This window comes from Numenius arquata, chromosome 3, assembly GCF_964106895.1.
Source record: "Numenius arquata chromosome 3, bNumArq3.hap1.1, whole genome shotgun sequence".
NCBI lineage: Eukaryota > Metazoa > Chordata > Aves > Charadriiformes > Scolopacidae > Numenius > Numenius arquata.
In genome coordinates, this window is record NC_133578.1 from 26002209 (window position 1) to 26018912 (window position 16704).

Sequence of the window (16704 nt, forward strand, 5' to 3'; positions counted from 1 at the left end):
GAATGAACAATCCCATGCAGCTGTACGTGCTGGGGGGTGGCTGGCTGAAAATTGCAGAAAAGGACTTGGGCGTTGTGGTGGACATGAAGGTGAACATGAGCCAGCGATGTGCCCTTGCGGCAAAGGCAGCTACCAGTATTCTGGGCTACATCGGGAAGAGTGTCATCTGCAGGACAAGGGAGATGACTCATCCCTTCTGCTCAGAACTGGTGAGGCCACACCTGGAGCACTATGTTCTGCTCTGGGCTCCACAGTACAACAGAGACATAGACATACAGGAGTCCAGTGAAAGGCCATGAAGATGACTAAGGGACTGGAGCATCTCTCATACGAGGAAAGGCTGAAAGCACTGGGACTGTTTCGCCCAGAGAAGAGAGGGCTCAGGGGTGGAATTCATAAATACATATAAATATCTGAAGGGAGTGAATGAAGAAGATGGATCCAGACTCTTCTCGGTGGTGCTCAGTGACAGGACCACAGGCAACAGGCACAAACTGAAACACCTGAGGATCAGGAACATCAGGAAACACTTTTTCACTGTGAGGGTGACGGACCATTGGCACAGGTTGACCAGAGGTGTTGTGGAGTCTCCCTCCTTACAGACATTCAAAACCCCGGCCCAGGGCGGCCCTGCCCGAGCAGGGGGTTGGCCCCGGCGGCCTCCGGAGGTTCCTCCCGTTCGGTGGCTGTGTGACACCGCCCCCGGCCGGGCGCTGCCAGTGGAGAGGGGGGTCCCGGCAGCGCCTCTCCTCGGCACCAGCTCTCCGTTCCTTTCTGCCTTAGTCCTTCCCACTCGTCCGCTGCCGCTCCCGGGGAGCAGGTGCCCGTCTCCTCCAGGATAAACGCGCCGGTGCCCCGGGCAGGCCGGGAGGAAGCTCTCCCCGGAGAGCCGGGTACGCCGCACGAGCCGGCTGAAGGCGCTGAAGCCCGGCGCGGGGCGGCCGGGGAGCCCCGCCCGCCGCAGGCCAGGCCGCGGCCCTGACTGGGCGCGGGGGGGCGGGAGGGGGGCGCGGGGGGGCGGGAGGGGGGCGCGGTGAAGGCGGAGGACATGTTGTCTCCCCGGCGGAAAGGGCGCTGCGGCCGTTCCCCGCCGGCTCCCGAAAAAAAACAGCGGTCCCCGGCGCCCCGGGAGCCCGGCGGCCCCGCTATGGAGGAGGGCAGTGGCTTCCGCCTGTCGGCCGAATGCCTGGATGAACCGCCCAACAGCCGCGTCTTCGTGGTGCTAGGGAAGGACACTGGGGAGGCGCTGATCCGGGAGCGCTTCTCCCCCTTCGGGGACATCCAGAACATCTGGCTCCTGCGGGACAAGCGCACCAACGAGTCCCGCGGTATCGCCTTCATCAAGTTCGCCCGCAGCTCGCAGGCCTGCCGGGCCATGGAGGAGATGCACGGCCGCAGCCTGGTCCCCGACACTAAGCCCATCAAGGTATCGCTGCCGGGCCGCGCCGCGCCATCCCCTTCCTGCTGGGGAGCGGGGCCGGGGGCGAGCCAGCGGGGCCCGGCGGGGTCTCCCCCGGTTCCCTTCCCAGTATGGCTGCCGCGGAGGGCGGCAGGGCTCGGCAGCTGCGCCCCGAGCTTGCCGCTTGAAGGTAGCGTTGGCCTACGCGGGGGCAACGGGGAGCTGCGAACCGGTCGTTGTGGGGATGTTGTCACCCTTTTGGGTCAAACCTGGGGCGGTTTCGGCTGCGGGGCTTGCGGGGTTGGTGGTGCTCTTCAGAAGGGGCTGCCGTGGGTCCCACCCTTGCCCGAGGTTCCCACGCGTGGCATAAGCTGCAGCAGGCGTGGGGAAAATGCAGAACCTGGAAACTAGCTTTTTTTTTTTCTTTACCCATGAGAGAGTCTCTGTGGAATATTCTAAGACAGTGTATTTTAAGTATTGTGAGCAACGTGGATAAATAGAACTGGTTTTGCAAGTATATTTTATATTGGTTTTGTATCTTGTGCACAGTTATTTCAAAACAATTCTGGGGCATTTTTAATCTGTGGAACTCACTGGCAGCTTTCAACCTCTTGAATTGTTTTCATATTACCCAAGTAATGGGAAGACATGAATGACTTTGAACAGTGAAAGAAGATTCCCTGTGTTTTGTTTGAAAAAGCAACTGAGTCAGTAAAATCTTTTCTGAAGAACTTGTCATTAGAAGCCAAAAGATCAGAGTTGAATTCCTTACTCCCCTGCATGACTACTAGAAAAATAATTTAAGAGCTCTGTGAAATCAGTTGCTTCTTTTGCATAAGAGGCTTATTTTGAAAGTTGTTGGTGTTTTTCTGATTTGGTTGTTTGGGGTTTGTTTGGGTTTTTGTTTTTGTGGGATTTTTTGTTCGTTTTGTTTTGGTTTGGTTTTTTTCCTGGTTGTCATCTGTAGTTTATTTCAATAATGAAAAAGGATTTTAACAGTTACAGATGTAAGATGTTACAATCCTTCATAGAACATTGGGCCTGCAGACTTTGGCCCAGCTGAAGAGTGAACTGCAGTAGCAAGGTTTTAATAAGCTGCTAGGCTTTTTTGTTTGCTTGCTTATATTTTTTGTTACTACTGCTATACTAGGCCTGTTGCAGTAATGCATTTTTTGCTACCTCGCATGCCACCTGTGACATTGGCAGTACTGCTGAATCAGGCTTCGATGTTCCTGACCATTCTTCGTTATCCCTAGTGAGAACTTCTGCTGGCCTCTGTTCTGTTTGGAAAACCATTTGGGTTGTATTGTATTTGTAAGTCTTTTGTCACAGATGCATCTGTGATCGGATACTTTTTTTTTTTTTTTTCCCCCATGTTAGGAAAGCTAGCTTATGTGAAAGATAAATGCAAAGACTTGTTAAAACAATTTTTCTTGCTTGCTGATATGTGGTTAAGACCTTTTCTCCAGTAATTAATGTCTGTGTAATTACTTCATTAGGTATTTATTGCACAGTCAAGAGCTTCTGGAAGCCACCGAGATGTTGAAGATGAGGAGCTTACACGAATCTTTGTTATGATACCAAAATTCTATACAGAGGAAGATCTGCGAGAGAAGTTTAAGGTATTGATTCGATATTTGTTAATTTTTATTTTAAATTGGCTTTTTTCTAATTTATCAGAAGGGCTTAACACATGGAACTTTAATGCATTTTCAAATATTGTAAATTAATATGCTTTTTAATTGTTCTAGATGTATGGAGACATTGAATATTGCAGCATTATTAAAAACAAGACTACTGGAGAAAGCAAAGGTTTGGGCTATGTAAGATATTTAAAACCATCTCAAGCTGCTCGAGCAATTGAAGAGTGTGATCGAGGTAAAAATCTCACTTAATTTGTTCAAGTTTTTCACAATAAGTGTGTATCATCAGTAATGTACCTTTAATTTTTAGTTTTGTTTGCAGGCAAATTATTTATGGTGTAAATACATCTTGAGACAAAGTTCTATTGCAAATAAAAAATAGTATTATTAATAGTCATTGAGAACAGTCACCTGATTACATTCTTGCAGGACCAAACTGCAAGTAAGATTAGTGAAAAGGGTTTGGAAATGGATACAGAGTTTTCTTTCATGTGTTATTATTGGCCTATACTGTAGCCTTCATACACAGTAAAACCTCATTTTAATGTATCCCTGGGAATGTGCATTTTTAATCAAATGTATTTGATATAAAATTAATTTTTATATAAAACATATTTGATAATCCATAGGGATTCTCTTGGGATTACATTTATTTAAGAACAAATTAATCCTAATTGAAGTTTGGGTGTGTGTGGTTTTTTGGTTTACTTTTTGTTTAACGTCATGATTAATCTGTTACAGAATTAAAGACTTGGTATGCTGTATGACCAACCATTTGTCATTTATGCTTTACTACCAAAAAGGTGTTAATGAATTTGAGTGAGTCTGGTGGAAGGCCACCCAGGTGGTCAGGGGCTGAATCACATGACTTACGAGGAGAGATGGAGGGAACTGGACTTTCTTATCCAGGAGAAGACAGGGTTTGGGGGAAATCTAACAGCAGCCTTCCAGTCCAGCCTCCTGTTCAATGTTTGCTTAATCACAAATATGAAACAACTTGGTGTGTGTGTGGTTGGGGTTTTTTTTGTTGTTGTTGAGTGGGTTTTGGGTTTTTTTTTTTTGTTAATAATATATGTGGTGGTTCCACATCATATCTATCATAAGTGGTTCTACAAAAATTATAATTGTGACAATTCTTGCATAGGAATATGAATCTGAGAATACTTAACAAATTTTAATTCTTTTTGATGTGAGGTTAAAATGAAATTGGATAGCCTGAGAGTAATACTTACTTCTTTCATAAAAGCAAAACTTCAATCAGTGCAAAACATACGTAAATTGCTGTTATAACATGGAAGTTCAGATGATTGCCTCTGGAGTGTCTCTGAATCCTACCAAGTATCACAGAATGGTTGAAGTTGAAAGGGACCTCTGGAGGTCATCTTGCCCAGCCCCTCTGATCAGGCAGGGTCGCCTGGGCACTGTGGTTGCCCAGGGCCATGTCCAGACAGCTTTTGAATATCTCCAAGGATGGAGACTCCACAACCTCTCTGGGCAACCTGTGCAATGCTCAGTTGCTCTCGCAGCAAGTAGGCTCTGTTGTGCTTAACTTGTGACTAGGAGTGGTTCTATGTAGAAGTTGTTAACTTTCACACAATTATTATGCCAGACTTGAAGAGTTATAGATTAGTTATTTTCCTTAAACCAGCGCTTACAGAGTTTTCTGAATACTATGTTTCTGAATACAGTACTTGAAGAATGCATATCCGATCAGATAATTCAGATGTGCTGAGGTGTTGCTATATGTGTGGTTGTTTCTTTCAGGCTACAGGGCCATTTTGGCTGAACCTAAAAATAAGTCATCTGAGTCTCTTGAGCACGATTATTATAGTAATAACACAAGACAAGAACCAAGAGGAAATACGCTTCCATTTTGTAAGTCATAGTTTTTTATATGAAAAATGATTTGTAGTCTTGAGTATGGTCACAAAATAAGAATGCAGTTTGGAAGAAGGGAAGCTAATGGAGGCTTAGGTCAACACTTAAATAGTAGATTGGTTGTCGGAGTTAGAAACATGCCAGGCATTTCATTTCTATATTTTTAGATATTTGCTCTAGCTGATTGATTATTTTGTGGCTTGCATTGGTGGATCTTTAATATATAATTAGCTTAGATTACTTTTAAAAATTGAATGAAAAATATGTATGAATTGTATTCATGCTAGTGTGATGACTCGAATTACTTATTTTTATGTTGATTCTTGAGGTGGGCAGCCCGAGTTTTGTAGTTTTGAAAAAAATGAGAGCAGAATTCAAGAGTCAGTCTCCAAACGTCTGTCAGTGGTGTCACGGCTTCCCTTTATCCAAGAGCAGTTGTTTGCCCTCTTTGATCTAGTCCCAGGACTAGAACATTGTGATGTTCAGCGAGATCCTCATACCAATAGTGGTAAGTAAAAGTACAAAAAGATTTTTATTTTTATTTTTTCTGTGAAGGGGAATGTCTTTTAATTTTACTTCATTTGTATTGCAAAATACAGTACACTTGTTGGAAAGAATTAATGTGTTATGTATCAATTGTTGCTGCTATCACTGATGCATAAACCCAAAAATTCAGTTTTCTTTGAACGCCTGTTTACATATAGGCTTAAATACCTTCATTTTCAGATAATAAAATCTCAAGGACAGAATCAAAACCACGAGAAGTGTGTTTTCGTCAAATTATAGTTTGGGGCAGAATAAATAGAGAAAAAGTTTCAAAAATTATTAGACGTCTAGATTAAGTGTTCTCTAAACAGATCTTTTGAGTTTTCAACTTGAAATGGAGTGCTGGTGTGTCTGTGTGTAAAAACTGACATAAGTAAACTGGATTAAATCCTTCCAAAACAAATAATGTTTTGTATTGGAAGGATTGTTTTGGTTTAGTCCTCTTGTTGTTTTGCTGTTGCTGAGAAAAATGTGGAAGAGGTCTTTTCTCCAAGAAGCTTGAAATGGAAATAATTCAGAGAATTAAAATGTAACTTTAGAGCACTTCAGATTCACTGTTGATGGGATAATTGCAATTTAAAATGAAACTATATATGGTTTTGTTTCTAATTCAGGGTTAGGAAGAAGGCATGTTTTCACTTGTGTTGCTTTATTAGCATCTTGTCAAGTTAGCATAAATAAAGCTGATCTGTCATTAGTTAATTCCACTGAAGTTTTTTTTTTACAAATACTAATGTTGCTATTAAGTAATGTATGGTAAAAAGACTTAAGAATTTTGTATCAGCCATGACTAATGTGGAATTTAATCCTATTGCTTTATACGAGTGTAGTTTGTTCTTAGGATTTACCCATATCATACTGAAACTGTGTGCACTGTATTTGTAGGGTACGCTGTGATTCAGTACAGTACTGCCGCGTCAGCAATATATGCCAAGTATAAATTACATGGTTTTGAGTATCCTCCTGGAAATCGATTAACTGTCATTTTCTTAGAAGATGGGAGTGATAGTTCAGAGTAAGTATCAATACATAGAGATAGAAAGTTTTAAGTTGTGCTTTGGAGAGAAAAAATTAAATAAAATTTTAACATAAAAAGTAACAGCGATGTCGCTGTTATCTTGTTTCATATTTGTAGATAGTAAATTAAAATATATATTCTTAAGATTCTTGCCAAATCCAAGATTTTACAATGTATTTTTGTAAATGTCTCTGTAATATCTAGCAAGGCTGCCATGTGTTTTTTGATGAGTTTTTGTGTATTAAAACCAGATTTATCTACTTGATCTCTTGGTTGTGTTTGCAGTACTGCAAATGGTAGCCTTGTGAAGCACTTATGTAGAGTAAAGCTGCTGGGTGCTGAGGATCTGGTATCCCCACTGTATGGGGATCATCAGGTTTTACTTTACCCATCTCTAATCTGTTGCTGTGATTTGAATGCCCATTACAAGTTGGAGCAGCTTAGGTACGCTCTTGAAGTTAATATTTTGGCTTAGTTTCATCCTAAAGGAATCTTGTCCATGTCAAACCTATTCTGGGATATGAATGAAAACAGTAACGGGAGACAATGGGAAGGTTCACTTCAGAAGTGCATGTCAGATCTAAACTAAAAAAAAAATAAATTAATTGCAACTATCCTTCTTGCAAACAATTTCCTTCATTCTTCAATAGTTCTTACTATTTCACGGTCCTACAACATGGGCTGTGAATCTATGCAAAAAGTGCAATTGCTTTTTCTTAGTCTGCAACAGAACAAAGAAAAATCACTGGAAAATGAGAGCTGAAAGTACACTTTATGTAATAGCATTCTGACTTCTGAAGTGAATCTCTGTGTTCTTTATTGAAACAGGTGAAATTTTTCTGTCCCCTCTGCCTTTTAGGCACCTTTCACAAATTGTAGTGGGCTCTGTAGGGTTAATGTCTCTTCCCCCCCCCCCGAGCATTAAAAGAAGTGAAGAGGTTTTGTATCTCTATATGTGTAAATGTATGAGTGTTTTCAGTGAGTGGCAGCTAGCATGCATACTTTCATATCATGTCTACAGTGTCATGAAAGCCTGACTTGATTTTCATTATCTATGTGAGTCTACAGATTTTCAGAGATACTTTCAGATAGGCATTAAAACTTATTTTCTCTTGCTGAATTTAGGATTACCATAACTTAGCTTTTTCTTTAAAATAGTTTATTATGACTTCTTGTTGCAGACTCATAAGAAAAATGGCCACGCAGCTCGTAACAGCACATGTGTCATCGGTGTTGCGGAATAACAATACAATTGTTCAGCAGTATAGGACACCTCCTGTAAGTTAATATAATGGATACTGTTAATATTCTCCTGAATTGTTTTAAGAAACTTCAGATGTGCTAATGAAGAACACTGCTCAGTTTCTTCTGTAACTGTTCTAGATGCTACATTTTTAAGATGTACCTCTGGTTGGTTTGTACATTTTTATTCCTCATAAATGTGTCTGACCTTATGTGGATTATTGTCCAATTTAATGAAATAACCAAAGTGAACAAATTAATTAAGATGAGAACTGGTAGAGCCTTGTTGGTTAACTTATACTTGCATTTTTTCCCGTTTCAGCAGTCATTTGGAGGAACTTCTGGCTCACAGTTACTTCAGCCCCAAACAGATGCCATACTTCCACCACACAAAAAAAAAGTTCCACCTGACACTTCTGTGAAGGAAAGGCTTTTCATACTTTTTCATCCCCATCCTTTACCCGTAAATGTATTGGAGGATGTGTTCTGGTAAGACTCCATTTACAAACAAGCCTTCTCTAACGAAAAAAACACCACCATGAAATATTTAAAATAAATGTTGAAAATAAAAAAGATTGTCATCATGAAAACTCTTTCCAGAAAAGAGATCAAAAAATAACAGTGATCAATAAATAATAAATGATGAATAGGTAACAGTTGCTTTTTGAAACAAGGGTGTAATGGAATTCACCTTGAAGAATAGATGCAATGACATCAGTAGAGCAGCTTTATTGATTAATGTAATCTGAAGTCAAATTTCTAGTCTCTTAACATTTATTTTTTTTAGCCAAAAAATGTGGTACTTCAGGTCCTTATAGCCTAATTTATTTGGTATTTTCTTGTACATGTTTCTTTAAGGAATGTAACTATTTTGATAAATTTCCACAGTAACTTAGGAGAGTAAGTATAGGGAGGGTTTTTTCTGTCATATCGTGAGGCATTTTGATCATTTGCATCTTATTGACACTATTTCAACCCTTTTTTCACGCTACCTCCCTATGAGGAGCAAAGACTTGAGAGACAGTTTTTACCATCTTAGAAACAAATCTATGGTTCAGCCATTCTTCAGTATTTTATATTATTTATTTTTATCATACTTAGAAGAAAAAGACATTTCCCTTTTCTAATAGCTGGCACTTGCAATAAATCTTTGGAAAGCGAGACTATTTTCAAAGCACTGGGAGAAGAAAAGAAACAACATGCCATTTTGTGGAATTTAAAACTCTGCCTATTTGATATACTGGATTATCTTAATCAGATGCTGGAGGAAAAAAAGGCTGTGCACCCTAATCTTGACACTTGTATAACTTCAGTATGAAGCAAGCAGACTTTTTTCTTTTAAAATGTTTTTTTTAAGGAACTGTCTAGGAATCTCCTGAGGACATGGAAATCTGGATTTTTCCGTAAAGCTTTGGCGCTTGATATCTGAGTAATTTCAGTGAGACCTTTTCAAAGATGAATCACAGCTGAACATATAAATGCAATGCAAGTTTAGCCTCTGAATTATCTGCTGGTTTGCCTGTGTGTGTGTTCTTTCTGGTTGGTTTGGGGGTTTTTGTTGTTTTGTTTTTGTGGGTTTTTTTGAGTGGCATTTAGTGTTTGGGGACTATGGTATTGATGAGCTTTATGAAGTCTTTTTAAAAAAAGAGATAAATCACTGGTGCTTGTGGTTCTATTGTAATATCCATAGAAAACATTGCCTGTGGACTTTTGTTTTTATTCCTGTGCCTGCCCAGAATTCTAGAGAAGGGAGTATGAAAATTGGGAGTTTTGGAAGACGGCAGCACAAGAAAATATAGCATATGCATGAGAATATAGTTTTTGCAGCTGCTAAATCATATATACTTTATATTGGATAATAGGTATCTATGTTGCACCAAAACGTGTAAATTATATTTTTTGTGTTTTTATTCCAGCCGTTTTGGACACTTGATAAAAGTTTATCTTGTGGCTGGAAAAAATGTGGGCTATGCAAAATTTGCAGACAGAGCAAGTGCTAGTGATGCCATAACTGCGTTACATGGCAAGATTGTAAATGGTGTCAGACTTAAAGTAAGGTTGGCAGACTCGCCTACAGAAGAATCTAACAAACGACAGAGAACTTACTGAGCAGGTGAGTACCCAGTCTGAGCTGTTACTTAAAATGATAATCAATTTCTTGAAAATAGTGATAGGCAAAGTATTTTGAAGTTAGATATGAACATGTAACTTTAAATCTATTTTTATCTAACAACTTGAAATTTAGTTTGTGATATATGTGTCTGTTTGCATATATATGTATATATGGGTGTGTGTATGCTTATATATGCACACGTACACTTTTAGTAAAAATCTATTTTTATAATGTTTAAACAAATATGAACCGGTTGATTAACATCAATCTGGATGTTCATAGAAATAATCACTTTGTGTATATAAGAGTATCAGTTAACATTGGAAAGAATATGCAAAAATAAACATTGGAACTGAAATCAGCTTGTGTGTGTCTTTTTTTCATTAAAAACCCATGCCCTCACAGGGGTGTTGGATAAAGATGCAGAGTTTAGTTCTTGAAGGGCAGAGGAAGGAAGGTGTAAATAAAAAAGGACATGGGAAAGACAGGGCAGGTTGCCAAATGAAACCGAACGTTTGGGATATTTGGGTCATCTGGATATTCAGAAACCAGGTGTAGCTGGAATGTGTGAAAGTGATGAAAATATTGCAGAGCCTGTGGTTGTGGAATTGAGTTGTATGTTAAAGATAATTAGATTGAGAATGTATTAGTTGATGTTCATGACCTAGGAAAGCTGGCTGTGCTCCTAGAGAGGTTTTATAGACTTCAGGGACAAAAATTCACTTGTTCTTTTAAAACACTGGTTTTGATTCAAATTATATCAAATTTCTTTTTCTTTTTCTTTTTTTTTTTTAAACATTAGGACTATTGCCAAAAGAGAAATAGAGTTGGTGGAGGAAAGGGTAAGCCCTGTTTACTACAAAGTAACTCCCAAATATTACTGTAGCTTCCAAATAATTTCAGAAGCTTCCTTATCTTCATAGGGGACATGCAGTTTTGCTTTAACTCGTTCAGAAAACATCACATGAAATCCTGATTCTATTCGCATCAATATTTTACTTCTAAGCTTCACTCCTTGTACCTTTCTTTGTGTAGTTACTCTTTGTGACCTGGGGGATGCCAAGACCAAAAAAGATTTTGCTCACAGTGTTCTTTTCCTCCTTTTTTTTCCTAAGGGCTTTACTGTTGTTCTTTTGATAAGCAGCAGTTACTAAAGGTGGCCTTAATCTTTATATACAACTTGATTTTTTTAAAACAGCGGATTTCTAGCATTCTTTTCCTCCATTGAATTGCAACTAAAACTCTCGTTAAACTTTTTTTTAATCATCGGCTCTGTTGAAACCAATTTTAAGTAACTTGTACCTGTGCTCTTATCTTTGTGCAAAGGTTTTGTTTGTTTTTAATGTGACTTTTACTTCAAATAATAAAAGGCCACCTTCTTGGTCACTACAGGAAAAACTATGATGTAAAGTGTAACGTAATACCAGGTCTGCCTTGACTACTTTTTACTAGAAAAGTGTAGATACGATATGCATCCAAAATTAGAAAGGTGTTTTATCCTTACTTTTTCTTTCTGTGTTTTTAAGACAGACAAGAGAGAGAAGACTGGGAGGTTCTTTTCTGATTGTCAACCTAAAACTGATTTTTTTTTTTTTCTTTTTCATTCACACACACACAAGTGTGCAGACGTGCAAGTGTACTTTTTTCCAATGTGATTTTTGAGAAGATTATTTAAGGTCTCCAGCTGACAAAAGGTGCAGTTGGTAACCAATGGGATTTTCTAAAGGCTAAAACTTTATATTTCAAATTATGTTCAAAAATTCTATTATATACCTATTATTGACTACTTGGAAACCTGAACTCCCTTGTAAGTTGAGGATAGAGCATACACATTTGCTGTTTTGTCATTTTACCTAATTAAAAAACTGGAGAAATAAGGCCATGTTTGAAGAGTAATGTTTTTGCACATGCAAAATTACAGCAAAGCTCTTTGTCCTGTCCTAGATTTTTACATCGCTGTAAACTTTCAAATAGTAGAGAGTACTAGTTTTAGTTTGTTCTAAGACGAGCACCCTGAATCTGGCTTGGACGGCTTACCTGTAATTCTGGTGCAAGTGACTGCTGAGTATTTCCCCTCTGGGTAGCCTTTCATCTGCTGTGTCTCTGCAGTAATGGAGGTAGAAGATCTTTCTATGTTTATTGTGTTATATCTTGTTACGTCCTGTACATCAGGTTCTTGATTCTGAGTCTCTTAGCAGGTTATCATAGTATCTCTCTCTTCTTAGGATAGACAGACAAAATTACTTGCTCTCTATTTGTCCTTTAGCCAGTTTCTCAAATTCAAATGAAATGGTACATAAGAAAAATTCTATCTGTGCTCCTTTTAAAAGGGCTTGCTCAGTTAAATCAAGCTTACCACTGTGTGATTCTGCATTGGACTGACTGACAAGGTTTGCAGTAGTTTGGAGACATATTTTGCTTTCAATTAAAGCTTTAAATTGTGCATGTGAAAGGGGATAGAATTTTCTCTACATCTGAAATAGTACCTTTTTTTTTTTTTTAAGATGTGAGAGTATCAACTTTTGTTCTTTTTGAATTCTAGCTGGAGGAAATAATCTTCTTAGCTAAAACTTCTGAGAGTTTTCACTTAAGGAAGTCATTGCCTCTTAAAAAAATAAATAATTTCTAAAGTCCTGTTGTATTGCTTGCCTCTTATCTCTAACAAGATGACTGGATTTCTGCAATAGCCTTTTCTGTACAAGGTTCTCTGATTAAAATCCCTGATAAGATCTGTGAATTCAATAGAATCTGTATGAAAATAAATTTAATTCAGTTGGATAGTTCAATTTAAAGAAATATTTATTATTTCAACACAGTTTTTATTGGACTTTTTGAAGTTTCTTCCCAAGAATATTTTTCTTATCTAATCATCTTTTTAAATACAATTTACAAAATTGTTTCTTAAAAATGTTTTATGGCAATGGTATACTATGGTAATGCTCTTGCAATGTAAACTTCTGATCATGAGAATCATCTATGATCTTGAATAACCTTTGTTTATCAGGAGAATTTGAATACATGTGTATTAATATTCTAAACTAACCCATCTAATGAATTTTGCAGGCTCTGGGTCTCCTACAAGTCAATGAAAATTCAGTTGTTTATATGAGTAGTTAAAAGTAGCAGACAAATGATGGAAATAAGAGAACCTTATTGGTCTGTAACTACTTTAAGATCTAATGTAAGTTTGGGGTTTTTTGGGTGAGGTTCTCCCCTCTTATGCTAAGTAAGTATTAATGGTAGAAATAATCACTTTAAACCATCTTTCTTTGAGTTGGTGTAAGCTTGAGAAGACAACTACAATGTCTACTTCTAGACAGTTGCTAAAAGCAGAAGCTGTCTTAATGTTCTTGGCATTGACCAGCTTGTGCGCTCTACTCAGGTTTTTGCATTGCTTTGAGTATTTCATGAGAACCTCGCTGCAATTGTCTTACGCCTGTTGTGTAAATTACATCATTCAAAAATCATAGAATCGTAGAATGATTTGGATTGGAAGGGACCCTAGAGATCATCTAGTTCCAACCCCCCTGCCATGGGCAGGGACACCTTCCGCTAGACAAGATTACTCAAAGCCCCATCCAGCCTGGTCTTGAACACCTCCAGGGATGGGGCATCCACAGCTTCTCTGAGCAACCTGTTCCAGTGTCTCACCACCCTCACAGTAAAGAATTTCTTCCTAATATCTGATCTAAATCTCTCCTCTTTCAGTTTAAAACCATTACCCCTCATCCTATTGCTACACTCCCTGATAAAGAGTCCCTCCCCATCTCTTCTGTAGGCCTTCTTCAGGTACTGGAAGGAGGAAGGAAAGAATTTGGTATCTTTCAGAAGAATGTGTTGTGGAATTCTGATTAATCTCTTAATTGCAACCTAGTAGTTCTAGTTAAATAACACTATCCCCACCCCTCTCCCCCCCAAAAAAAACCCCAGACAAACCCATCCCACAAACAAACCAACCCCAACAAACACCAAACCCCCAAACTCTTATTCTGTCATGAAATACTTGGTTATTGTTGTATTTTTATGATCCTTCTGAAAAAGTCCTGTATAACTGATTTGATCTTGCATTCATTTTTTTGGTTAAAACTTTATTAAAATCCTGAAGTTTAACACATATTAACATATATATTTATAATTATTTATTTCATTGTAAAAATATTTTTAAAAAGTAGTTGTATCATAGTTGAAATATACTCCAGAATAAAAGGAAAAAAAATTAACTATATTTTGTATCAACAGTATACTGCAGAAAAAAGTGCTGACTTTCACACACTGCTCAGAAAAAGAGGTATTTCTTTAAATGTTAGGGAAGCATGTATAAAATTTTAATATGATTCTTTTAAATATATTAAAAGCCTTATTTATATGCTGTTGTAGCGATTAAGTTTTAATATATATATTTAAAAATAGGTATGTTGCTTTTTGATACTATTTTTGTACTTGTGTTTTTTCTACAGAAACTAAATAATGACATGACCCTCAGCTAGCTGACTGACTGACTGAAAACGTGACTAGACATGGTTCCTGTGGACAGTGACAGCTTTTTTTTTTTTAAATTTTTTAATTGTTACTTAGTTGATCTCTCTCTCTATATATATGGTACTTTCTGGTTTTGGAAATGCAGGCATGCAGTTTTGAAAATTATCTAGGCATTAAAAATTGTAAACTCGTGGTTGTTCTTGTAGTAGTCTATAATCTTGTATTACAGAAATATTTCTCTTGTGTTTAACTGAATTCCTCCTCTAAGATCAAAATTACAATGATGGGGGAAATAAAGGAGTCAGCATTTTGTGGCTTGACTGGTTAATTGATAATAATTCACATTATAACTGTTAAAATAGGCAATATTTCTCGTGATCCAAATTGCATTGAAAACTGAAGTACAGCAGTAAATTTAAAGAAAATTAAATAACTGTTTCAAAAACTATTAATGAATCTGACAGTATGAAGCTAGATTTAAGAAAATAGCTGTAATCAAGAAAATTACATTCTTAAATATTTTGTTGATTTGGGCCAAAAGTATTCATTATGCTTTGTATGCTGTTTAGTGAGAAGGACATTTGTGGGTCAGGCTACCAGAGCTGCTTACATTTATCCTTTCTTATCCTGAGGTCTTTTGGTTATAACTGTGGGGAAAGTATGGAGTCTGGGGGTGGTTTTTTGTTTTGGGGAATTGGAGGGTTTTTAGGTCTTTTGTTCTCTGAATTTTTTTTTTAAGAAGTTTTCAGTGCATATGTTGTTTAAGAATTGGGCAACAGCATATTTCAGCAGGATCAAGAGGATTTCAGCATTGATGAAGGGTAAATGAAGATAGTTCAAATAAGTATTTGCACAGATACTTTTCAAATGCCAAATGTGTTTCTGTGTTTTCCTGAATTCTACTTGTTGAATTGAAAATATCCTGGTTATTAAAATAATTTATACAGATAAAATTGATAAATTCCAGTTGTATGCACAGTAGAGGACAAGCATGCTCTCGAATGCATCCTGCTTCCCAGCATCTCCAGTCCTGGTCCCTTGATCAGCGGTGTGGGGAGAGACAATGGAGCATCCTGTAACTTCCTCTGGCTCTGAGCACTTTCAGAAAGATTTCCTTCCAAGAAAGCCCCAGCCTGCAGGGAAGCAGGAGTGAGAATGCAGGTCTTAGTCCCTTAGTTACCAGGCACCAGGGATAGTGAACTGGGTTTCAGAGTAGGTACAGCCAGCATACACAATTTTAATGTGGTGGGGGGGTTGGGTCACAGGGGAGACAGAGTGTATGACAACCCATTGTAGATCTGGATAGTGGGGTTTAGTTAAGAACCGACAAGATTTGAGCTTTTATCCTTGCTTATAACGTCATGCATTTACCTGCTTCTCTCCCTTCCCCACCAGCAGTGTTAGGTTCCCGTAGACTTGGATTCCCCACCCAGCAGGGAGATTTGCTGCTGTCAGGAGGGTTGGGCACAAAGTTGTGTTTATGTTGTGCAGCTGCTCACAGCCACCAGCCTCTGGTCCCACTGGCCGGTGTCCTTGGGCAGCCTTTGGCATTTGTTTCTATGCCGCTCAGTGAGCTGATCACCAACACCCCAGCCACCCCCCTTCCATGATTCTCACCTTTTGCTTTTCCAGCCCCTTATTCTTTCCAAGAATGCTATTTCTTATCAGAAACCTTTCTTGCAGCTTCCTTTCTGGTGCTCCAAGTCCCTGACTTTCCCAGTCTCAGTAGTGAATGTGCAGAAGCACAGCACCTTCCAATTGGTGTGTGTCTTGTGTCTCTATTAATTTAAGCTATGTTTTTACCTACAACAGGTGGCCTTCTTTTCTTGTGTTGTTTCTTTGGTTTTCAAAGAGAAGGAGGAAACAAGAAATTGGGAAATACCTCCAGTTGTAAGTAGCTGAAAGCTGTGGGTGTAACCCTGTTTAACTCTTCTCCATTGTTTTACAACAGCAAAAGTCATGAACCAATTTAAGCAATTCCCCTGGTTGGGGCTGGAGCGCGGAAGAGGAGGGAGCAGAAGAGCAGAGCCTTTGATACAATCTTTTAACTGGAACATAAGCTTACTCAGAACTTACAGCTTTGCCATTCAATGGTTTACAGTCAGCGGTCTTAAAATACTGCAAGAATACAAAACTAGATTAGCCATATAGTAATGTCTTGTGATTTCACCTACTATCAAATTAATGTAATTAGAAGAATATTTACATGCAAAGTACATAACAGTTCTTATGCAGCACATATTTTTAAAACATTTAGTAAATTGGATTCTAATACAAGATACAGCCACATTCAACTAGTTTTTTTTTATTTCCTGCTCCTTATAAAAAGAAGTATCAGTAAAAATATTTTTGCATTAGAGAGGGTATATGAGAATGAGCGCTGTCA

General features: G+C 38.5%; 1 protein-coding gene across 3 annotated transcripts; it reads left to right on the top strand.

Annotated features, from left to right (window-relative positions):
• The first annotated feature begins 1015 nt into the window (after nucleotides 1-1015).
• RBM45 (RNA binding motif protein 45) lies at nucleotides 1016-15267 on the top strand. 3 transcript variants are annotated; one of them, XM_074145383.1, is made up of 11 exons: nucleotides 1016-1426; nucleotides 2899-3021; nucleotides 3151-3277; nucleotides 4807-4917; nucleotides 5249-5428; nucleotides 6352-6481; nucleotides 7666-7762; nucleotides 8049-8215; nucleotides 9643-9839; nucleotides 10642-10681; nucleotides 14297-15265. In XM_074145383.1, exons 1-9 carry the CDS (start codon nucleotides 1049-1051, stop codon nucleotides 9833-9835), a joined length of 1506 nt encoding a protein of 501 aa, XP_074001484.1. In that variant the 5' UTR covers nucleotides 1016-1048; the 3' UTR covers nucleotides 9836-9839; nucleotides 10642-10681; nucleotides 14297-15265. The 3 variants fall into 3 exon arrangements, with proteins under 3 accessions (XP_074001484.1, XP_074001483.1, XP_074001485.1); XM_074145382.1 differs by lacking the exon at nucleotides 10642-10681 and having other exon boundaries at nucleotides 14297-15267; XM_074145384.1 differs by lacking the exons at nucleotides 10642-10681; nucleotides 14297-15265 and having other exon boundaries at nucleotides 1026-1426; nucleotides 8052-8215; nucleotides 9643-10194.
• The last annotated feature ends 1437 nt before the right edge of the window (nucleotides 15268-16704 follow it).

Coding starts and splice junctions, on each gene's coding strand:
- RBM45 (XM_074145382.1), top strand. CDS start 1,049: ATGTTGTCTCCCCGGCGGAAAGGGCGCTGCGGCCGTTCCCCGCCGGCT. Junction 4,918..5,248: donor AGGAAATACGCTTCCATTTT/GTAAGTCATAGT, acceptor TTGATTCTTGAG/GTGGGCAGCCCGAGTTTTGT. Junction 6,482..7,665: donor GATGGGAGTGATAGTTCAGA/GTAAGTATCAAT, acceptor TTCTTGTTGCAG/ACTCATAAGAAAAATGGCCA.